At 39.3% G+C, this 18,592-nt stretch overlaps 1 protein-coding gene across 1 annotated transcript in view; it reads right to left on the bottom strand.

Annotated features, from left to right (window-relative positions):
* The window catches only part of LOC140944940 (protein DD3-3-like), a 58,034-nt gene that overhangs the window by 38,675 nt on the left and 767 nt on the right, over positions 1–18,592 (bottom strand). Inside the window, exons 2-4 of the mRNA XM_073394048.1 lie at positions 15,299–15,379; positions 6,942–7,272; positions 3,334–3,552 (exon numbers count right to left, since the gene is read on the bottom strand). Of these exons, the coding sequence (XP_073250149.1) occupies positions 3,334–3,552; positions 6,942–7,272; positions 15,299–15,379 (631 nt within the window). The remainder of the gene's footprint in view (positions 1–3,333; positions 3,553–6,941; positions 7,273–15,298; positions 15,380–18,592) is intronic.

The following is an 18,592-nucleotide window of genomic DNA, read 5'->3' as shown; positions in this document are numbered from 1 at the left end:
AAAGAAAGAAAGTTGTTGTCTTTTGTTTCGGTCCTCGACAAAACGTGAAATTAGGCAGTTTCACGCTGTTGTCGTGCAACGACGACAGAAAAATGTACAAAAAAGCGTAATGCACGTGCAAAGTTGTTGTTTTGCTTGTCTAAACCTACTGCTTTTTTGCCGTTCTCGTTGCCGTCACCGTCGTCGTTGCGTTAACTCCCTACTCAGTCTCCAACACCAATAACAATCCTTTTGTTTTTATTGTCATATTTTCAAACTGTTATTTGTAACGAACTCTTAATTGTATCTTCACTTTTCTCTTAGCCTTTGAAGAAGGTTTGTTTTCAAACAGAAATATTAGGCAAATTTGTTTAAATATAAATTCATTTTTTGTTTCATTCTTTTGTCTACTTCAGTTCATCGCTTTGCCTTAAGGATCAGTTGGCCACTACATTTTAGGTTTTTCTATGAGTTAGCAATCAGGGGTACCCAATGACTCGGTTTTCTGAAATATATCTGTTCAGAGAAGTGAGTATTGTCTAGAATTTTCTATTGCTTGAATACGGCTAATAATTTCTAGATGAGCGTTCCATTCAGGTACTCACCTCGAAGCTTATCTAAAAAATTCCCTATGATTTCCTGAAGTTTAATTTTTTATATTTCACTCTCTATGATAGGCTAATTTTTAAAAATGTGATGGAAAGAGGAATAAGAAAAATTCTCACTTTCGTAAAACGTTCAATTGCATCTAAAACTTTCGGGGAAATAACACTGTAGCCCTAGGCTTATAATTTCGAAAAGTCCTAAGTTCCCCTAGCGTGACCGAACAGATAGAAATTTTACAGCACCACTTAGAATACATTTCTAGACATCTAAAAGTACTCTGGATAGCCACTTTTCAGTGCATTTAGGAGGAAACCGGCACTGGGTGCACCTGTTGGCAACGTACCATAATCACAAGCTGATAACACATCATGGTCACACACCACGGTCACACCATCGCCAACCATGGTCAAACATGGTCGGCAACGAAAAACCTTGGTACTGTGGTCAACCTCTCGCTGGGGCAGTTATTGAATTCGGCCTTCGTATGAACTTAAAGCGGTTCATTCTAGGGCTGGTCAGTTTATACCTCTTATTAGCCGAGTTTTCGGTCCGTACTGTCAATTACGGACCGAGTTTTCTTCCATCGATTTATGGCCCAAGCGCGAAGCGCGCGGGCCATAAATCGATGGAAAAAAACGAAGATCCGTAATTTACAGTACGGACCGAAAAAAAGGGGCTAATAAGATATTTATTATATGGCTACTTCCTGTTTGGGGGACCGGAAACAAGAGCAAAACACACGATTTGACATTCATTTGACAGGCGTCATAAAAAAACGTTTTTATTGGCGCACGAAAACAATAGCACATAACAAAGGCTTTCCGAGAAAGTAAAAACAAATTCGCCATGTTGAAAACGTCTATTCCGTCAAAACTGAGAGTACTGTAAGTCTTAGCTCTTAATGTTAAACGTATAAACGCTGGAGTATTTTGGAAACCGGAGACTGTCTGTCTAGAAGTCGTTTCCATCTTTCCTCCGTTTGTCCTTGTAAAGAAAACACTGCAAAAGGCAAAGAAGCTTTTCAAGGTAAGTTTGTTGTCATTGTCGAAGGATTCGCTCGTTAATTGCTTTTTGGGAAAACCTCTCTTTCTGCCAGTTCATTCTCCTTTTCAATTGTGATCTGCGTTAAAATTTTCAAACACTGACTAAAATTCTCTTCCTCGGTAAAGTTGCGATTCAGTTTCTACATTAGCTTCGTTCTCATTAAAACAAAGCTAGGTTAAAATTTGGAAAATCCCAGTCGTCAGGGTTTACAGAGATATTTTAAAGTTTATTTGGTCAAAACTAAGAGCACTGTAAGTATTCATTCGTTAGTGTGACGCAGGAGTCTTTTGAAAGCTGGGCATTGTGTCTGGCTCGAACTCGCTTCTATCTTTCTTTCGCTGGTCTTTGAAAAAACACTGCAAATGGCAAAGAAGCTTGTCAAGATGATCGGGTGCAGGTATGTTTGTTTTCATATTTGTCGAAGGAATTACTCATTTCTCTTAGGCAAAACATCTCGAATCTCTGCCAGTCGATTTTCGTCTTCTTAACTGTGTACTGCGATAAAATTTTGACACTGACTAGAATCCTCTTCGATAAGATTACGAGTTAGTTTCTTCATCGCCTTTGTTCACAAATAAACACATGATGAAGGCCAAAACCAACATCCAAGTCCTCAAGGTTGACAAAAGTCTTATAACTTTATTTACACCTCTTTTCCGAGGTAAAGAGATTTAGAGCTTCGAAATGAGCATTTTCTTTAAAAATTTTGGTCCGTATAGCAAGTTACGGACCGCAAATTGACCAATCGCATGGCGAAAACAGACTCAGCCATATAATAAAATAAATTATCTGAAATATGAACCAAACAAACTCAAAAGACAACTACATAGCCTAAAAAACGGTGCGAGTTGCGTCTTAAACATGCAGAAATACGGTATTAGACATATTTGCGAGTGTCTTCGCTTCTTTGCGGGTCTAGAGTTACAGTGCAAATTGAGCTTAATATACTACAATCTTTAAGCGGCATAAGAGAGAGGAGGAATATAAATAAATTTTGCCTGCATTGACCTTGACCCGCCATATGTATCAATTACTTGATGTACGAGCACATTCTTGCGATGGAAAAGCAGTTTTGTTTAATGGAACAAAAATCCAAAACCATGCAGCGATTCCAATCTGAATGATTCAAGCGTGAAGGTGGATCGTTTAGATTACAATCTAAGATTATAAATGGAATGATAAATAGAAGTTTTTATTACGAAATGCGGATTTAGATTGGTCAAAAGCAACGCAGCCTTTTTCATTTTTTTAAAGCATGGTTTTTAAGAACCTGTTAGGGTAAAATTTGTCAGTTAGGCAGTCCCTAACCTGTTTAGCCTAAATTTGAAACATGACAGGTTTTCGTTTCTAAAATCTATGAAAGAAATTCTGTACGTTTGGGCAAAAGGACTTCAAAAATTCATGGGGTCAGTGCTTCAGTCCTTCTTCTCCTATTCATTTTTACTTAAGTACTAAGTTTGTTTGCCGGCAGATTTTATGGAATAAGCTGAATACCACTAATTTGTAAGTACTTGTTCATAGCTACCATGCATCTTTTTCTTCACAAAATAAAAATCTATAAAGAAACTAACTACATTTCTGCTAATTACCATTTATGTAAGAACCTGTTTAAGCTAACTTGGAAAAATGCAGGTTCCTACTCCCGGGATTTTACTGTATGCTACATTTACTTAACGTGTTAACTAGCGACTGGCATGCACTCACATTTGTAGCCATAATCGGGACTGTTGACATGTTTCTTCATTAAATCCAAGGTCTTCTTATCGCTGACCATAATGGCAATGTCCCTCCAAGGGCTAGGGCCCCAGTATGGGTAGTAATCACGCTCCTCAGGAACCTCATATCCATACCTTGTTCCGCCATTATTTTGCCGTGTGTAGATTGCCGAATCTTTTTGAAGTTTTCGGTCAGCGGTAAACAAACCTGTTAAACAGAAAAAATGTCTTTACTTTCCAAGATAAAGAAGCAAACAGTTTATAATTTCCCAAATAAGCCGTTATTTTCTGCCTGCACAGGGCGGCTACCTATATCTGACGGTTATCTGTTTAGATGTTTTGATGTGTGTTAGCAGTTCTCAGGCCCCGCTGCGTAGCACCCGACTGAAGAGCGAAATGAAAATATAGTGGCCCAAGGGAAGAGATGAATCTGCGAACTCGTTCTTTGACATTCGTTGTACGTGCGTGTTGGTGATGGGGTTGAAATAGAAAATCGGTCGCGAGTGCGAAGGGAAGTTCTTTACTGCAAAGGTAAGTTACGCATTTGGTTGACATGTAAGGTGTAAAGTTAAGTATTTCAGGAAGTATTCATCAGGTAGCAAACGTTTTATGAGGATTATCGAGGGGTATATAATGTTCTTTTATGTGTCTCGCAGCGCTGTCGTTTAACTGCTGTTGATCCCACTGGCAATCGCTGTGGATATTTTGTCACAAACACAATCGACGACATCTTCTCACGATTCGAACAGATAATTTGTTCCGAAGCGCCATCCGACAATTTTTCTAATCGGTTTAGTTGCCTCAAAAAGTGAATGAAGCTACGAGACGAGCAAAATGAATTAGAATTTATCCGTGAGGAGGGAACGAAACACAACGGCTAGCGAGTCCAACAGACTGAATCCTGCCAGGCGTACCCAAGGAATGTTTCCTCAGTAAAATATCTGTTCGGAAAAGCGAATATTGCCTAGAAGTTTCTATTACTTCAGAGGACGGCTGAAAATTTCATGATGACCGTTCCATCTATGTACAATTTTCGAAGCATATCTTATAAATTCCCTACGGGTTTTCTGAACTTTAATTTTCACATTTTAGCGGAGCTCTCGCGCGCGAAGCGCGCGCAGCGGAGCACCATGGGTAAAAAAATGTGGTAAACTACCCATCCGAGAAAATTTGGTAGTCACGTGACCGTACACCGACCGACCGCCCGCCCGACCGTCCGTCCGCACCACAGGCATGCCAATGTAAATAATTCAATCAACAGGTATGGCAACCCAAATGCACAACTCAAGGTTTTATTTGGAAAGAAATCGCATGGCAGACCGGACTTTTAGAAAGAAAAAACAACAACAAAGTCGTGTCATTTTCATGTTTACACTCACGTGGATAACAGAGAAAGAGCTAGAGCGAGTGATTGAAAACAAAAGAGACGAATTTTATAGGAAGAAAAACATGAGTACTCAAAGTGGCTGTGAGACAAAGAGAAATGCTAGCGGCCAGCAAGGTGAAAATGAGCGGCAGTGAAAAATAAAAGCGAACATGAACACAGGAGAAAAAATAGTGGGTAAGCACATTTCCTCTATAAAAATAATGTGTAACTAGGAAGTTTGACGTTTTAGTCCTACAAAACAGCGTTGTACTTAGTTGTGCAAAACAACAATCAGGGACAAAAGTAGTTGACACACTTGTTTAAAACGGGTGCTTTTAGTAAACATTTAATTCATCTATTATTTCATTCTTTTTAAACGCCGTAAATCCCCTCACCCCCCGAATCAATGTTGTCTGAAGTAAAAAAAAGACTTGAGGGTCCAAAATTCAACATTGATTTTGGGGGGGAAGGGGTTGGGGTAGACAGGGGAATGGGATAAGTATATCCACTATGCAAAAAGGGGCCATTTTACGGAAGTGTGCCAACACTTTTGTCCCTCATTGAACGTTAAAGAAAGACAAAAAGAGTGCTGCACGTGCAAATTTTTTTTTTTTTTGCTAATTAGAAAAAAAAGTGTGTTGCACGTGCAATTTGTTTTTTTGCTAATTAGATCTATTGATCTTCATGCCATTTTCATTGCCCTCCCCGTTTAGCATCACACGATTTAATTTTTTTCGTTTACAAGTATTATTAACCAGAGCTTCGCTTCAGCCCTGGCTAAATCTATATATTATTTCCTAAGTTAGGTTATTTTTCGTAGAAGAAAGGGAACTTAAAATTTCGGATTAAAAAAAATTGCTCTAAGCCCTTGTAATTTCGAAAAGACTCAAGTTTACCAAGGATGAACGAACAGATACAAATTTTGTAGCGCCGCTTAGAATGCATTTCTAGATATCTAAAAGTACTCTGAATAGCCTAAAAAGTGTTTTCAATGTATTTAGGTGGAAACCATCGTTGGTTGATTTAACGAACCTCCATTAACGAAATCCTCCTTATAACCGAACACAAGCAGAAACGTAAACTTTACCTCGATGTAACGAGTAAATGTCACCATGTGATAGAAGATGAATGTCAATCAGACCAACAAGGATAATATTCATCAGTTTTGTTTGCCTGTTTTTGAGTTTCTAGTGCCGTAGCTATGTATAGCTCGGTACGGAAATGTTATTACTGTAATTTTTCAGATCCGGAAATCAGTGGCACCCAACGAGAATATTGTTCAAAACCACTTACACGTAGCATTGTTAAACGTATTTTAGTATTTAAACGGTAGATATAGGCATATTTTTATCCCCTAAAAAGTTTTCACCTGTTCGGATTTTCCAGCTGAAAGTCTAGTGATACCAAAATTGTAGGGATCAAAACTTATACCTTTCCGAAAATTTCAGCCAGAAAAATGGCTCCTGAAAATTCTTGGTGACCTTTTTAGGGTAAAAATCCGTTAAAATGGGCAATTATACCATTTTTTAGGTGTTCGAAAATCTTAGGAGAGGCAGGCAATTAAGCAAGAAATTTTACAACAAATGTTCCGAAAATTCTAGATCTGAAATCGTCTTCCGAACAGATATTTTCGGAAAATTGACGTTGGTTGTTCCTGATCAATCACCCCGATCCGGGCTGAGACAGAAAGGTACGATATTGTTCTCACGGTGTGTTCGCTTGTTCACTAAAGGTGAAACCGAGGTGAATAATTGTTGTGGTATAACTTAAACGGTGAGATAATTGATCACAATTTGCACGAAAACGACTTGAAAATGCCTTATTTCTCGTTTTACTGTTGAACGTTAACAAGCCAAGGACGAAACGGAGGTGAATAATTGTTGTGGTATAACTTAAACAGTGAGATAATTGATCACAAAAATGATGATTTGGGGCCCTATCCGGGCATAAAAACTATCTGATATAGTGAGAACATATAGCCTTATAACCCCCCAAAGAAAGAAACGCCTTTTAGTAAATTTCTTTGCAAGAAAACCACTTGAAAATGCCTTATTTCTCGTTTTACTGTTGAACGTTAACAAGCCAAGGAAGAAATTGTCTTTCTCGTATTTCTAAGGCTCTTAGGAATTCAAGTCCAGGAGACTTTACATACAAGTTATGCCTAGGACAATAAAAAGACAGTCTGACTAGTCATTTTCCGGGTTTTGTAATTGTACAAACAATTTATATACCTTTGTTTCGCTCACGGCGGTTATACGACTGGTAGAAATTGTGCGGTTCATGTATTCCGTAGAGCTTTAAGTTTTTTATAGAACTCTCTTGATTCCCGTAAGAAAACGGTGGTTGGTGATTCGTCTGGCCATTTCGAATAGTGTGGAATTGAAACTGTGAGTGGACGTTAGTTAAAGGCTTTTCTCCATCAGGGAACGGCTGACACATGTATTGTAAGATGACTTGTGAATCTACATAGTGATCCGCCGCTTGGCCGGTCCCATGTTGATTTGTCCACATTATTTCTACTTCAGTTCTGGCTTTGTCGTAACATCCGCTCATAAAAAACTCCTGATAATATCAGCAACAGAAGGACAAAGTAAAATCACTGGTTAGTTCTATGAAGCAATATTGTATCTAACGACTGAGTAGGTCAGTTGTCATTTTGTACTGATTAGGAATCCAAGGCCCGGTTCAGACGCCGTACTTTTCATGAGCCGAACCTTATTCGAATTAAGGCCGACCCAAATTATTTTGACCGGCTGAATTGATTCAGACGCCGATCTTAATTCCAGCCGAACTAAATTCAGAGGGAGAAAAATGCTCATTTCAGTCAAACTGCTTACAAAATACGTTGTAAGAATTTATGCATTAGGTTCGGTGCATGAAAAGTTCGGCGTCTGAATCAAAGGCGTTCCATAGTCGATCCAAAGGCGAAATTTCCGGCCGGGCTAGGCGGAAAGAACGGCTGAGCCGTTCCAAATTGAAACAGGCGTTCCTAATTGATTCAGACGCCGAACTTTTCATGTACTTAATTCAATGTATTAGGTTCGGCTCACGAATAGTACGGCGTCTGAACCGGGCCTAAGGCTTGGGGAAAACGTCGAATCTTACTCGAACTTAATTCGTCGACCCTATTCATTTTGAAGTGGGCGCATGAACGGTTCGACGTTCTCCGCAATTAAGTTCGGCTCAAATTAATTGGTTACAAACACGCGCTGAACTCAATTCATAAATCATGCAAATTACAAAATAATTGATTCAAATGTGATGGACTGCGCAAACGTCACCGATACCGACTCCCCCATCTGCCAAACGTTAATTCCCCCCTTGAAGAGCATGCGCTGTACAAAGACAATTGACCACTCCAGAAATACCATAACATACCACAATGCTCTTTGTTTGTCACTCCAAAATTTTTCATTAGCATTGTTTTCAGTTTCTCTTGGGACTTAAAATGGCCCCAAGAGAAACTAAAAACAATGCTTATGCAAAATTTGGGGTGACAAACAAAGAGCATTATAGTATGTTATGGTATTTTCTGGAGTGGTCAATTTCACGACCGGGATTGGTGAGCTATCGAAAGTCATTGCTGATATCGCACAGCGTGATGGAAATGTGCTTTTCGTGTTTCATGAACACTAAATATAACTGCTTGAGATGCGATTTGCAATAAATGCTCGGTGTTCAAGAAAACGAGGACGTTGAGGGATGGATAGCCGGTAAAAGAGTTGCATAATGCAAGTCTTCCGGTCCCTTTCTGTTTTTGGCAATCAATTAGCAAAGAAAGGACCGACGAGCACTGTACTTCGGTACTGATTTCGCCAGCAAGTCCTAGCGGTAACTAGCCGCGCATCGAGTGAATAGCATGGGGACACGTACCCTTATTCACGTGTTTTAATGAAGTGTAACTTGTGAAATAGGATCGACGCAGGTTCGACTTTTGTTACCACGCTGGAATTAAGTCGACTCTTTGTCCAACCTATTTTCAATTTATTCGACGCGACTTAGATTCGACGTCAGTTTGCCCTAGGCCTAAGAAATGCCATTTAGTCACTGATTCAGTCAGTAAGTTTCGAGTAGGTGAGTTAGTGAAAAACACAGGTAGCCCAAGCTTGAAATATGAGCATCGGCGAACATCGGCGTTGTTGCGTAACATTGGAAATATAAGGATTTATGTAAGGTAAGCTGTTTTTTTATTGAAATACTTTCATTTTCGTAGGTTACATAAACGATAGGTTTGTTTCCCATACAAATCCGTATACATGTATTTCGAATGTTACACAACAATGCCAATGTTCGCCGATGCTTATATTTCGAGCCTGGGCTACCTGTGGTGTAAAGTTTCAGTTTTGCATTCACCGTTTTGTATTTACAGTCAAAACCCGCTATACGGACAACAGCTTAATACGGATGCTTATTATTCCACTATCATGTCATTTTACCATATAAGGTCAAGAGAACAAGCAAAATACGAGGCCGTAATACACCGTAGTGTCCTGATTTAACCGGTTTACAACAGGGCGAATACCGGCGGATGCAAAAGGAGCAACTGTGGCTGACAGAATCAGGATGTTTTGGATACTCTCATTAGAAAATAGAAGCCAAAATACCATTTTTCTTTTGCAGTAAAATAATTAACCTCTCATTCAATGGTTTGGCATATAATACGCGCGAACATTTTGCTAATTGTTAACGTCATTCTCACAAACAGAATCAGGATGTCTCTGAATACTCTTACCAAAAAATAGAAGCCAATTGCCAGATAATCTTTTTTTTTGTAGTGGAATAATAAACCTCTTATTCGATGGTTTAGCATATAATACGAGCGGACATTTTGCTCATTGCTCGTACCTTATTCGATGGTTTAGCATATAATACGTGCGGATATTTTGCGAGTTGCGCAGTATTTTTCCGAGCCCCGCGGGGGCGAGGAAAAATACGAGCAATAATTCATACGAGCATTCATTCTGTCAGTAGTCAGTCAGCATTTATCAATAAATCAGTCATTTAGCCAGCTGATGAAAAATTACACATAACTGTAAACTGCCACTTATATAGACTCCGCCATTTATAAGACCCCGCCCGCCCCCATTCCCCACAGTTATAGGCCCGTCTACCTGTAGACAAAAAAAATGCATCCAATTATAAGTCCCAACCAGCAATTGAAAAAATGTTTTTGATTACATTTCTTTCTCCTATAGTGTATACTTAAACGTTTCAGTAACATGTTATGCAAAACGAGGGAACAATAAGAGAGTTTAAAAAAGACAAGTAAATTAGAATATTCTTAAACGGCTCACCAGCAACTGAAGCAAGGGAAATTCGTCCTTAAAGCAGAGTTGTACTTACACAAAGTTTGGGACAGACTCCTTAAACAATGAATGGCAGGGACAATCTGTGGCAATTAAGTGTAGTGTACGATGGCGTGCAATTTTTTCATTAGTTGAAAACTGATCTTTTGTGTTCGTTTCATGAGAAGAATTGATCACTCCAGAAAATACCATAACATACCATAATACTCTTTGTTTGTAACCTCAAAATCTAAATCCGGATTTCCCAATCGAACGCAAAATTTTGGGGTGACAAGCAAAGAGTATTATGGTATGTTATGGTATTTTCTGGAGTGGTCAATTTGTATAGCGTATCTCATAGTTTTCTGCTTCGCTGGTAAATCAGCGGGTCGGCTTTCCCCGGAATCGGAAATGGAGTTAGAAACAGGCATTTGAAGTAGTGACTAGAAATAATTGCAAATTAGGAGAGTGCGTTCGATGGGGGGGGGGGGGGGGGGGGTTGGGGGTGGTGAGTAGTGAGTGGTAGTGGGACTGGGGTGCAAAACCTGATGGGCTTGTAATATTGAGAAATCAAAATCAAACACTTTTCTGACAAATACCGGCAGCTTTCCTTATCAGTGTTATTGTTTATCCTCCCACTTAACAATTCGTTGCTATTTCATTTTTCCTGAAAGATGCAAGAGTGTGCTGTACTTTTTACATTTACTTGGCTAAACCACTTAGTAAAGTACATGTAAGTAACAACAGGTTTAGCACTGACTATTATCCTCAGGATATTCCTTTGCACTCTAGGATGGTCAATAAATTAAAATTGGCTAAAAATTGGGATTCAGAAAAGTTTAAGCGTCTAGTATCAGTTTAAACCCTTGTTGCGTGACACTAGGCTAACACGACTCACCTCACTGGCAACGCACCCGGAATAGACTCTTTGCATGACTCGATCACGTGATCAGCTTTCGGTAAACACGAAAACAGTTCACTTTTGAAAAATTTTGTTAGCACAAGCTGAAAGAGCATATTGAAAGTAGGTAACCTGAGAATTTTCAGCTGTGTATCTCAAAAGTAGCGATTGCAACGGCCGCCGAAAGTCAGAAGCATTTGTATGAGAAAAACAACTTTTGCCATCCAGTCACGCTTGCATGGTTTTCCATACAAATCCATGTAATTTCGAAATTTTCAAAACTGTCATGAAATATTTCTTTAAGCATAGACCTTGTCACGGTTTTCGACGCCATCTTGACGAGTAGGCAAACACGTGAGAAATTACAGTGTTTGTATGAGAATCTAATGTCGAATAATTTCCGCATAACGGCTTTTCTGAAAAAAATATAAATTGGAAACTATTAAGCTACAAAGCAAAGGATTTGAGCCCTTAAATGCGTCAAGGAAAGACTTAACGACAGTTTCAAAATTTTAGAATTTACAAGAATTTGTATGGAAAGCCATGCACTACAAATTATAGCAGCTGCTAAAAAATATATATCTACGTGTCGCAACTGTTCTTCAGTAGGATGCCTAAAACGCGTGCAATCCACAATTGGTTTCGGCTCTATTAAATCCTAAACCAGTCGCTGAACATTTTAGGAAGAGCCACCCACCATGTGAGCACAGTATAAGTGAGGAAAATAACGAAAAGTAAAATTAAGACGTTGATCATAACTATAACAAAATTGTCAAATCTGATTGGCTATCAACTGCCCTGATTTCAGCCTTAATTGGACAGTTTAATAGGACAGTACGCGTCATGCCTAAGTAATTGGACAGTACACGCCATCACGCGCGCGCTTTATAAATGGTTTTTTTTTTTTCAATGCTAGCAAAACAAAATTTCGAACTTCTGTGTTTTGATTAAAAAAATAGCCTATTATATCACAAATTTTGTTATACTTATGATTAACTGGTAACAGGACTGAGTGGAGTCCATTTCGGTCGGTAATCTTACGAGTAATTAACAAAATCCGACGACCGCGTAGCGTAGCGTAGTCTTATCCATCTTAAGGTTGTCCAGGAATGCTATTGAATTGCAAACAGCGTCATAAAAATGTTAATGAATAGTGTTTGCACTTTAATGTTTGTCAGTTGTCCCTATTGACTTTCAAGATGGTGTTAATGACTTTGATGTTGGCGTTAACGAAAGTATATTTTTCTCTTTTGTATGCCGAATGACGCATATGAACACCCGAAAGTGTTATTGAATGTTGATTAAAATTCAAAAATCTTAATTGAATCTGATTTATGCGCAAATGTTCGTATTTTCGCGCTAATGAATGTTTCTTCGCACTATTGGTCGCCTTTTCACGCAAATGTTTGCCTATTTTCTCGTAACGAACAGCAAAAGGTGTATTTAAAACTTTAATTTTAAACTTCGCGTACATTCATTTCAAACGAAGAAAGTTAGATAATTATGTTTATCCTCTTTCAGAAATGTCAATTTGTTGATCCAAACAAAGTAAATTCACCACCAATTCGCCAATTTCCTTCAGTTCCAATTTTTAATCACGTGACATGTCACGCGAACATAAGTAAACGTTAAGGCACTAGAAAACCTCAAGATTTACTTTTTGTTCTGGGTCTCCTAGCGAGAGATATTGCCAATCATTCATATGCTCAGAACATACCTTTGACCCCGGCCATAAACCCTTTTCTACTATATCTTGTTTCGAAGTGCTTTAAATTTTCTATTCCAATTATAAGCTCCCTCAGACATAAAACTCCTTCTAGACCCCCCCCGGGGGGGGGGGGTACTTCCTATAATGGCTTACACGGGGAGGCTCCACCCCAAAGGGGTACCTTTTTCAGGCGTCAGGTATATGAAAGGCTAGAGATTTTACTCGCTGAAGTATACAAAAGGGTAGGGAAATGTCTCATTTGGGTCTGTGAAAGGGCCCAAAGGGCTAACAGATTAATTTTATGGCTTTATAAAGTCGAGAAAATTTTCTATTTGAGTGATTGATTCCTATTTAAAAGACAGCGCATTTATAGCAGTTGAAAGAGATGCAAAGTTCTAAACAAGGTATGTGAAAGGGTTACCATTTGTTAATAGAAGACATACGAAAAGGGTACCTTTTTCGTAATAAATGGTATATAAAAGGGTAAGGGGGGTATAAGAGGTATACACATAAACCAGTTAGTCCGCTAATGGGATCAGAGGCACCTTGTTGTGGTGGTGGACTATCTGGTAATTTTCTACTAATTATTCACTTCATATTTTAATTTTTAACAACCTCCAAATCCAATATTTTGCCATTTTGCCAAAATTTTAAACATCTCTCCCCGCTCCCACCCCCCCCCCCCCCCCCTAAATTTTATACATTAACACAAGAGACTATAAAGGGGACAGAGAGGGCATCCCCCATATACACCCTATCCCATAGGTAATTCGTCTCGAGTTATTTTTAACACCACAGATCTCAAGGGGGATTAGACAACAGCCAATCACATAGCGCGAATGTGTTCCGCGTGGATGACCCACACTGAGAGCCAAGCGTTCTTCACGAAATGACGCAGAACAAAATGGGGGAAGACGCGGAGAGCGATTTTGCTATTCCTTTTGTCGACGAAAACGACTACAGCGAGATTTCTGCGAAAGCTGTGTCAGCGAAACCGAAATTAAAAAAGAATCGCCCTTCCTCTCTTGTATAGAGCTAACAGTAGAGCAGGGAAATCCTTAACACACTGAGTATTCTCTCAGGATCATTTATAATTTGCAGTTTGAAGAGAGCAATTTCTGGTTTGATGTTTTTTTTTCAGTCTTTATAACGATTATTCCTACCCACTTACTTTGTCAATTGTAGGCTGAATTTCAAGGGACCATATTCAAGCTCAGAAAGAGAAATAAAATTTCGTCGTTGCTTATTTACGTCCTCCATAAAACGCGAAATTAGGCACTTTCACGTCGTAGTCGTGCAAAAACGGGAAAGAAATGAACAAAAAAGTTTGTTGCACGTGCGAAGTTGTTGTTTTGCTAATTAAACTTATTGTTTTTTTTGACGTTCTAGTTGTCGTCCGCGTCGTTGGATCTTAAACTCCCTAAATTGTACAAACGACCGGTTTCAATGGACCGGCGAAATTTCTCATTTTATTAAAGCACTGAGGTTACGACAACTTCGAGTTAAACTGATTTCACGGGTTGTCAAAGAGTCCAGCGATTCCTTTTTCCCAGGTGAGCGCCGACTCATTTCGCTTCAATATTCAGGAATGCTTTCGATCTTTTCACGCTTTCATTGACTATTCTCCAATTCCCCATAATACACTCTGTCTGCCCCCCAAATTTTGCATAACTTATTGTCTTAAAATGCTCTTGGGAAAATGCAATACTCCCAGGAGCATTTAAAAACAATGGTTTATACAAAATTTGGGGGGCAAAAAGAGTGTATTATGGGGAATTGGAAAATAGAGAATTGCCTCTCGCCCGACATGTTTTGCACGGCGTTTGGTCATGCGAAACCTCCACGAAACATCCACGCCTCGGGCGAGGTAACTTTATCCCGATTCTAAAAATAACTCGAGACGAATTACCTATGGAATAGGGTGTATATGGGGGATGCCCTCTCTGTCCCCTTTATAGTCTCTTGATTAACAACATTCGAAAAATCATCCAAAAATTCACAAATAATTATTGAATTAACAACTGTAACTTAATGGAGTCGTTTTTTTAATTGAATCTGGCTTCCCTTACATGGGGCGACACTGACCAACAGCAAGAGATACTTTTCCTTACTTGTGGACAACCCTTTTTAAGGCAATCACTAAATAAATGACAGCAAGTAGGTCGTGTACTAGGTCAATACTAAACAAACAAAACGAGTAGAAGGCAAACTTACCAAGCCGGTAAATCGGCTTTGTACCCCGCAAATTTCACTTTACACAAGAGTCGCTTCAAACCGTATTGCTGACGTTTGATTTTAGCAAACGCTGCCGACAATATAAAATTTTGTTCATGCAGCCTGATAAGAGCACACTTGCACGTATTAGGTGCGAAAATTTATATACAGGGTAATGCCTGAGCCCAAAGGCTTTCTTAAAAGTAATTACCCCTGCGCTGCGCGCTCGGTCATTATTTTTAAGAAGGTCGAGGGGTGAAGGCATTATCCCATTTTATGCATTGTTTTAGAAGCAGACAGTCATCATTGTGGCCACTGAAGTGGAACAGTAGATTGTCATTCGTAATAATGACCTCCTGTTCCACGTCAGTGACCTGTTGTTCCATTTATTGAAAATAATAACCTGTTTAAAACAATGGCAAGGTGCGTTAACTGCAAGCAATAAACAATTATTGGGTGTCTAAGTTTATGATTATGTACCTGTGGCAGGTGATTGATCTCAGTCAGCGTCGTTTTATGATTCAACTTGTCCCCGACATTGTATCCAGCACGGTCATTATTCTAAGTGAGTAAAATAGTAAAACCCTGGGGTGTTCAAACGATTAAAATCAATATCGGGAAAACCAATCGATAAATCGAGAACTATCGATCAATAGAACCTTCCACGGTTTTTCAACTTTTTACATGGACCAGTTAAGAAATATCTGTCGACACGACTTAAAAGAGCGCCTTAAAATTAGTAAAAATGACAAATTTGAAAGTCATTTGTCTTTTGCCTAGTCCCTGTACAGCATTTTCCCAGTCCCTCTCGGTCAAATTCACTTCGGTGACGTATCCGAGACGAACGGGCGGGAAATGCCTAGACAAAAACTGAATCCGTATGCGTGCGTTGCTTTTTGAAATTCAAGATGCTGTCCATGTTGTAAACTGCAGGGAATTATGGTTTTTTAAAAGACCCTTGTGGATGTTTGCGGGATCGACTTTTGCCAACCGGCTTTGAAAGTCATAAGAATGTTATTCATAGTCCTGTGAAGATTGATTCGGCTCCTTCAATCTCATCATTCTAGTTAACTGAGCTATCGGAGTTTGCAGCTCTTATCCGATTTAAACGACCGCGAATTTTCAAAGTAAAAACAATACTTTAGTGACCCTCTGTGTAGTAAACTTAGAGGGCAAATCCTGAATAATCAGAAAAACATACTTTCAAATAAACTCATTAGTTGCGTATCGAAAAGTGCCCAAAATCTGTAAAAAAGTAGAAATCCTCTAAAATTCGCCGACATTCACAGAAGTGATGCGTGTATTGAATGTGGGAAGCATTAAGTTCAACTTGGATGCTGCTGTCTCAGGGTCGTGTTTTGAACTAATGTTATCAATGAAACTGAGAAAACACAACAACGGACAAAGAAATTATTTCTCGAAAAATTTCCATAAATTATTCCTTAAAAGTAATTCGCGTAACACAAACTTGGCTCGTGGATCCGTACACAGAAATAGAATTGGCTGAGCAGATGACAAAATTATTCAACACAAATCTGAAATCAGGGCGCTCAGGCCAAAAATGTATAAACGTCTAAGATAAAATATTTACAAATATATAAATTTCCTTTTAAAAACGTAATTTTATTGACTATAGAGTACAAAATGTACCTGAAAATACTTCAAAAACTTCGCTGCCTGGTTGCGTTGCAGACTGCGTTTCAAAACAGGCCAAGCGGTTCGACCGGCCGTGATGAAAATGTCGTTAATTTCGAATTCCTCGAACGACAATTTTGTAAAGAAAAGCTTTCCTTTGTCTACTGAAAGAAAATTCAGTATTCTTTTAAACCTTATCTCCCCATCTATGTCTTTTAGAGGTGTATTTTTAACCCTGAAACACTGGTCTTGTAAACCACCGCATGAGCTGTCTCACTCTTGTCTCACTTTTGAGGATTTTCGTCAAACTAAAAGACCTACATCATTGCTTGGACCACGTGACCCAAAACGCTTTAGCCGCGCGAAATAATGAGGCCTAGGGACTACGCAAATACGCCTTAAGTGAACGAACATAAAGTTCCGCAAAGTTGCTTAAATTTACAGACGTTTATATGGGGGGGGGGGGGGGGGGGGGCAAGTAATACAAACGTCGATTTGTAAAATTTCACGATTTTGCCAAAGAGCTATATCTTTGTTAGTTTCTTAACAAATCAGTTTCAAACTTGGCAGTTTTCTAAATTTAAGGCGCTCTTTCCAGTGGTGTGGAAGGATTTTCTGTAACTGGTCCATGTAAGAAGCTGACTGAAAACCGTGGAAGGGACTATTGGTATCGATGCCATTGATCAATCGAAAGAATTCGATACTCGCACGCTAAATTATAAAATGTTTGATAATAGATGCTAATTGCCACCATTACAAATTGTTTTAAAGACCTTCAAGGGCGGATCCAAAAAATTAGAAAGGGGCGGCCTGGACATTTGCCAACTATGTAGATACAGTTTATTTTTTCTGAGAAGTGTTAGAAAATAATTACAGTCAAACCCCACTTAAAACGGACACTTCTTTATTACGGACAGTTTGCTTTGTCCCTGGGGAAAGAAACATTTTCTCTAGATCTCTAAATTCAACCCTTCTTAATGCGGACAGCCCATTAATACGGACACACTCTATGGGCTCCTGGTTTGACAGTGTTTTCTAACACGCTGAAACAAGTAATGTTCATTCGATCAGCAGTGATGACAAAAATACGCAAAGGGTCCATCATGAGTGCAGCACTGGCAAAAAAATTGGCTCGCGGTGTAATTTTATTGTCAGTAATAAATGTGACCAGAATGGGCCTTATACAGTCAAACCCCGTTTTAAATACGCGGTACAGACACAGAGGGGTCCAGAGAAGGTGTCCGTATTAACGGGGTGTCCGTATCAAGCGGGTTGAATTTTAAGAAAATGTAAGGCGTTTCCTTCTCCAGAAAGCAAACTGTCCGTAATCAGTAATGAGGTGTCCGTATTAAGCGGGTGTCCGTAAAGCGGGGTTTGACTGTATTAGTTCTCGCACGTTGGATTTCTATGACCACAGAGCCCTAGGGGTAACCCCTAAAATGACATTATGGGAAGGCTCCCCCTAAAAGGGGTACCTTTTTCAGGCCGTCGGGGAAAGAAACCGCTTACATTTTCTCCAAATTCAACCCGCTTAATACGGACACCTCATTCATACGGACAGTTTGCTTTGTCCCAGGGAAAAAAAGCCCCTTATTTACATTTTCTCAAAATTCAACCCACTTATGGGGCCCTCGGTGTACGTATTAACGGGGTTTGACTAGCCTTGCGAGCAAGCTCTCCGAGGCGCTCTGGCGGCGGGGCGGAAAAAGGAAGGAGATTGCCTTATGATTTTCTGCTACAACACATGTTTACACCTAATTTCAATAACGTTGTCTTAGAAAAATGAAAAAAAGGGAAAAAGCCAAATAGGAATTAATTAGGCTAATTAAGCCACATTCTCAGGGCGGATTCATTTGCAGCCATTGCATTTCCCTGCTGGAATTCTTCTCATCGTTTTCCTGTTTTAAAACAGTAGCAAATTCCAACAGGCAAATACGACGTCCACGTGTGGGTGCTGCAAAGGAATTCATTAGGCTTATTAGAAAAAAAAAAGCGGGCAATTTCGGGCAATTTCGGGCGGGCAATATTGGCTCATATCGACCCGCTCGATGTTTCTTGTGTTGGTCTCGCTTGAAACCGTAATCATCACTTTATTGACCACGCATAATAGATCAAGATGGTTGGTTATTGGTCTCTTTC

The sequence above is a fragment of the Porites lutea genome, chromosome 7, assembly GCF_958299795.1.
Source record: "Porites lutea chromosome 7, jaPorLute2.1, whole genome shotgun sequence".
Lineage (NCBI taxonomy): Eukaryota > Metazoa > Cnidaria > Anthozoa > Scleractinia > Poritidae > Porites > Porites lutea.
Note: the sequence above shows the minus strand (reverse complement) of the source record. Positions and strands in the feature narration are given on the sequence as shown.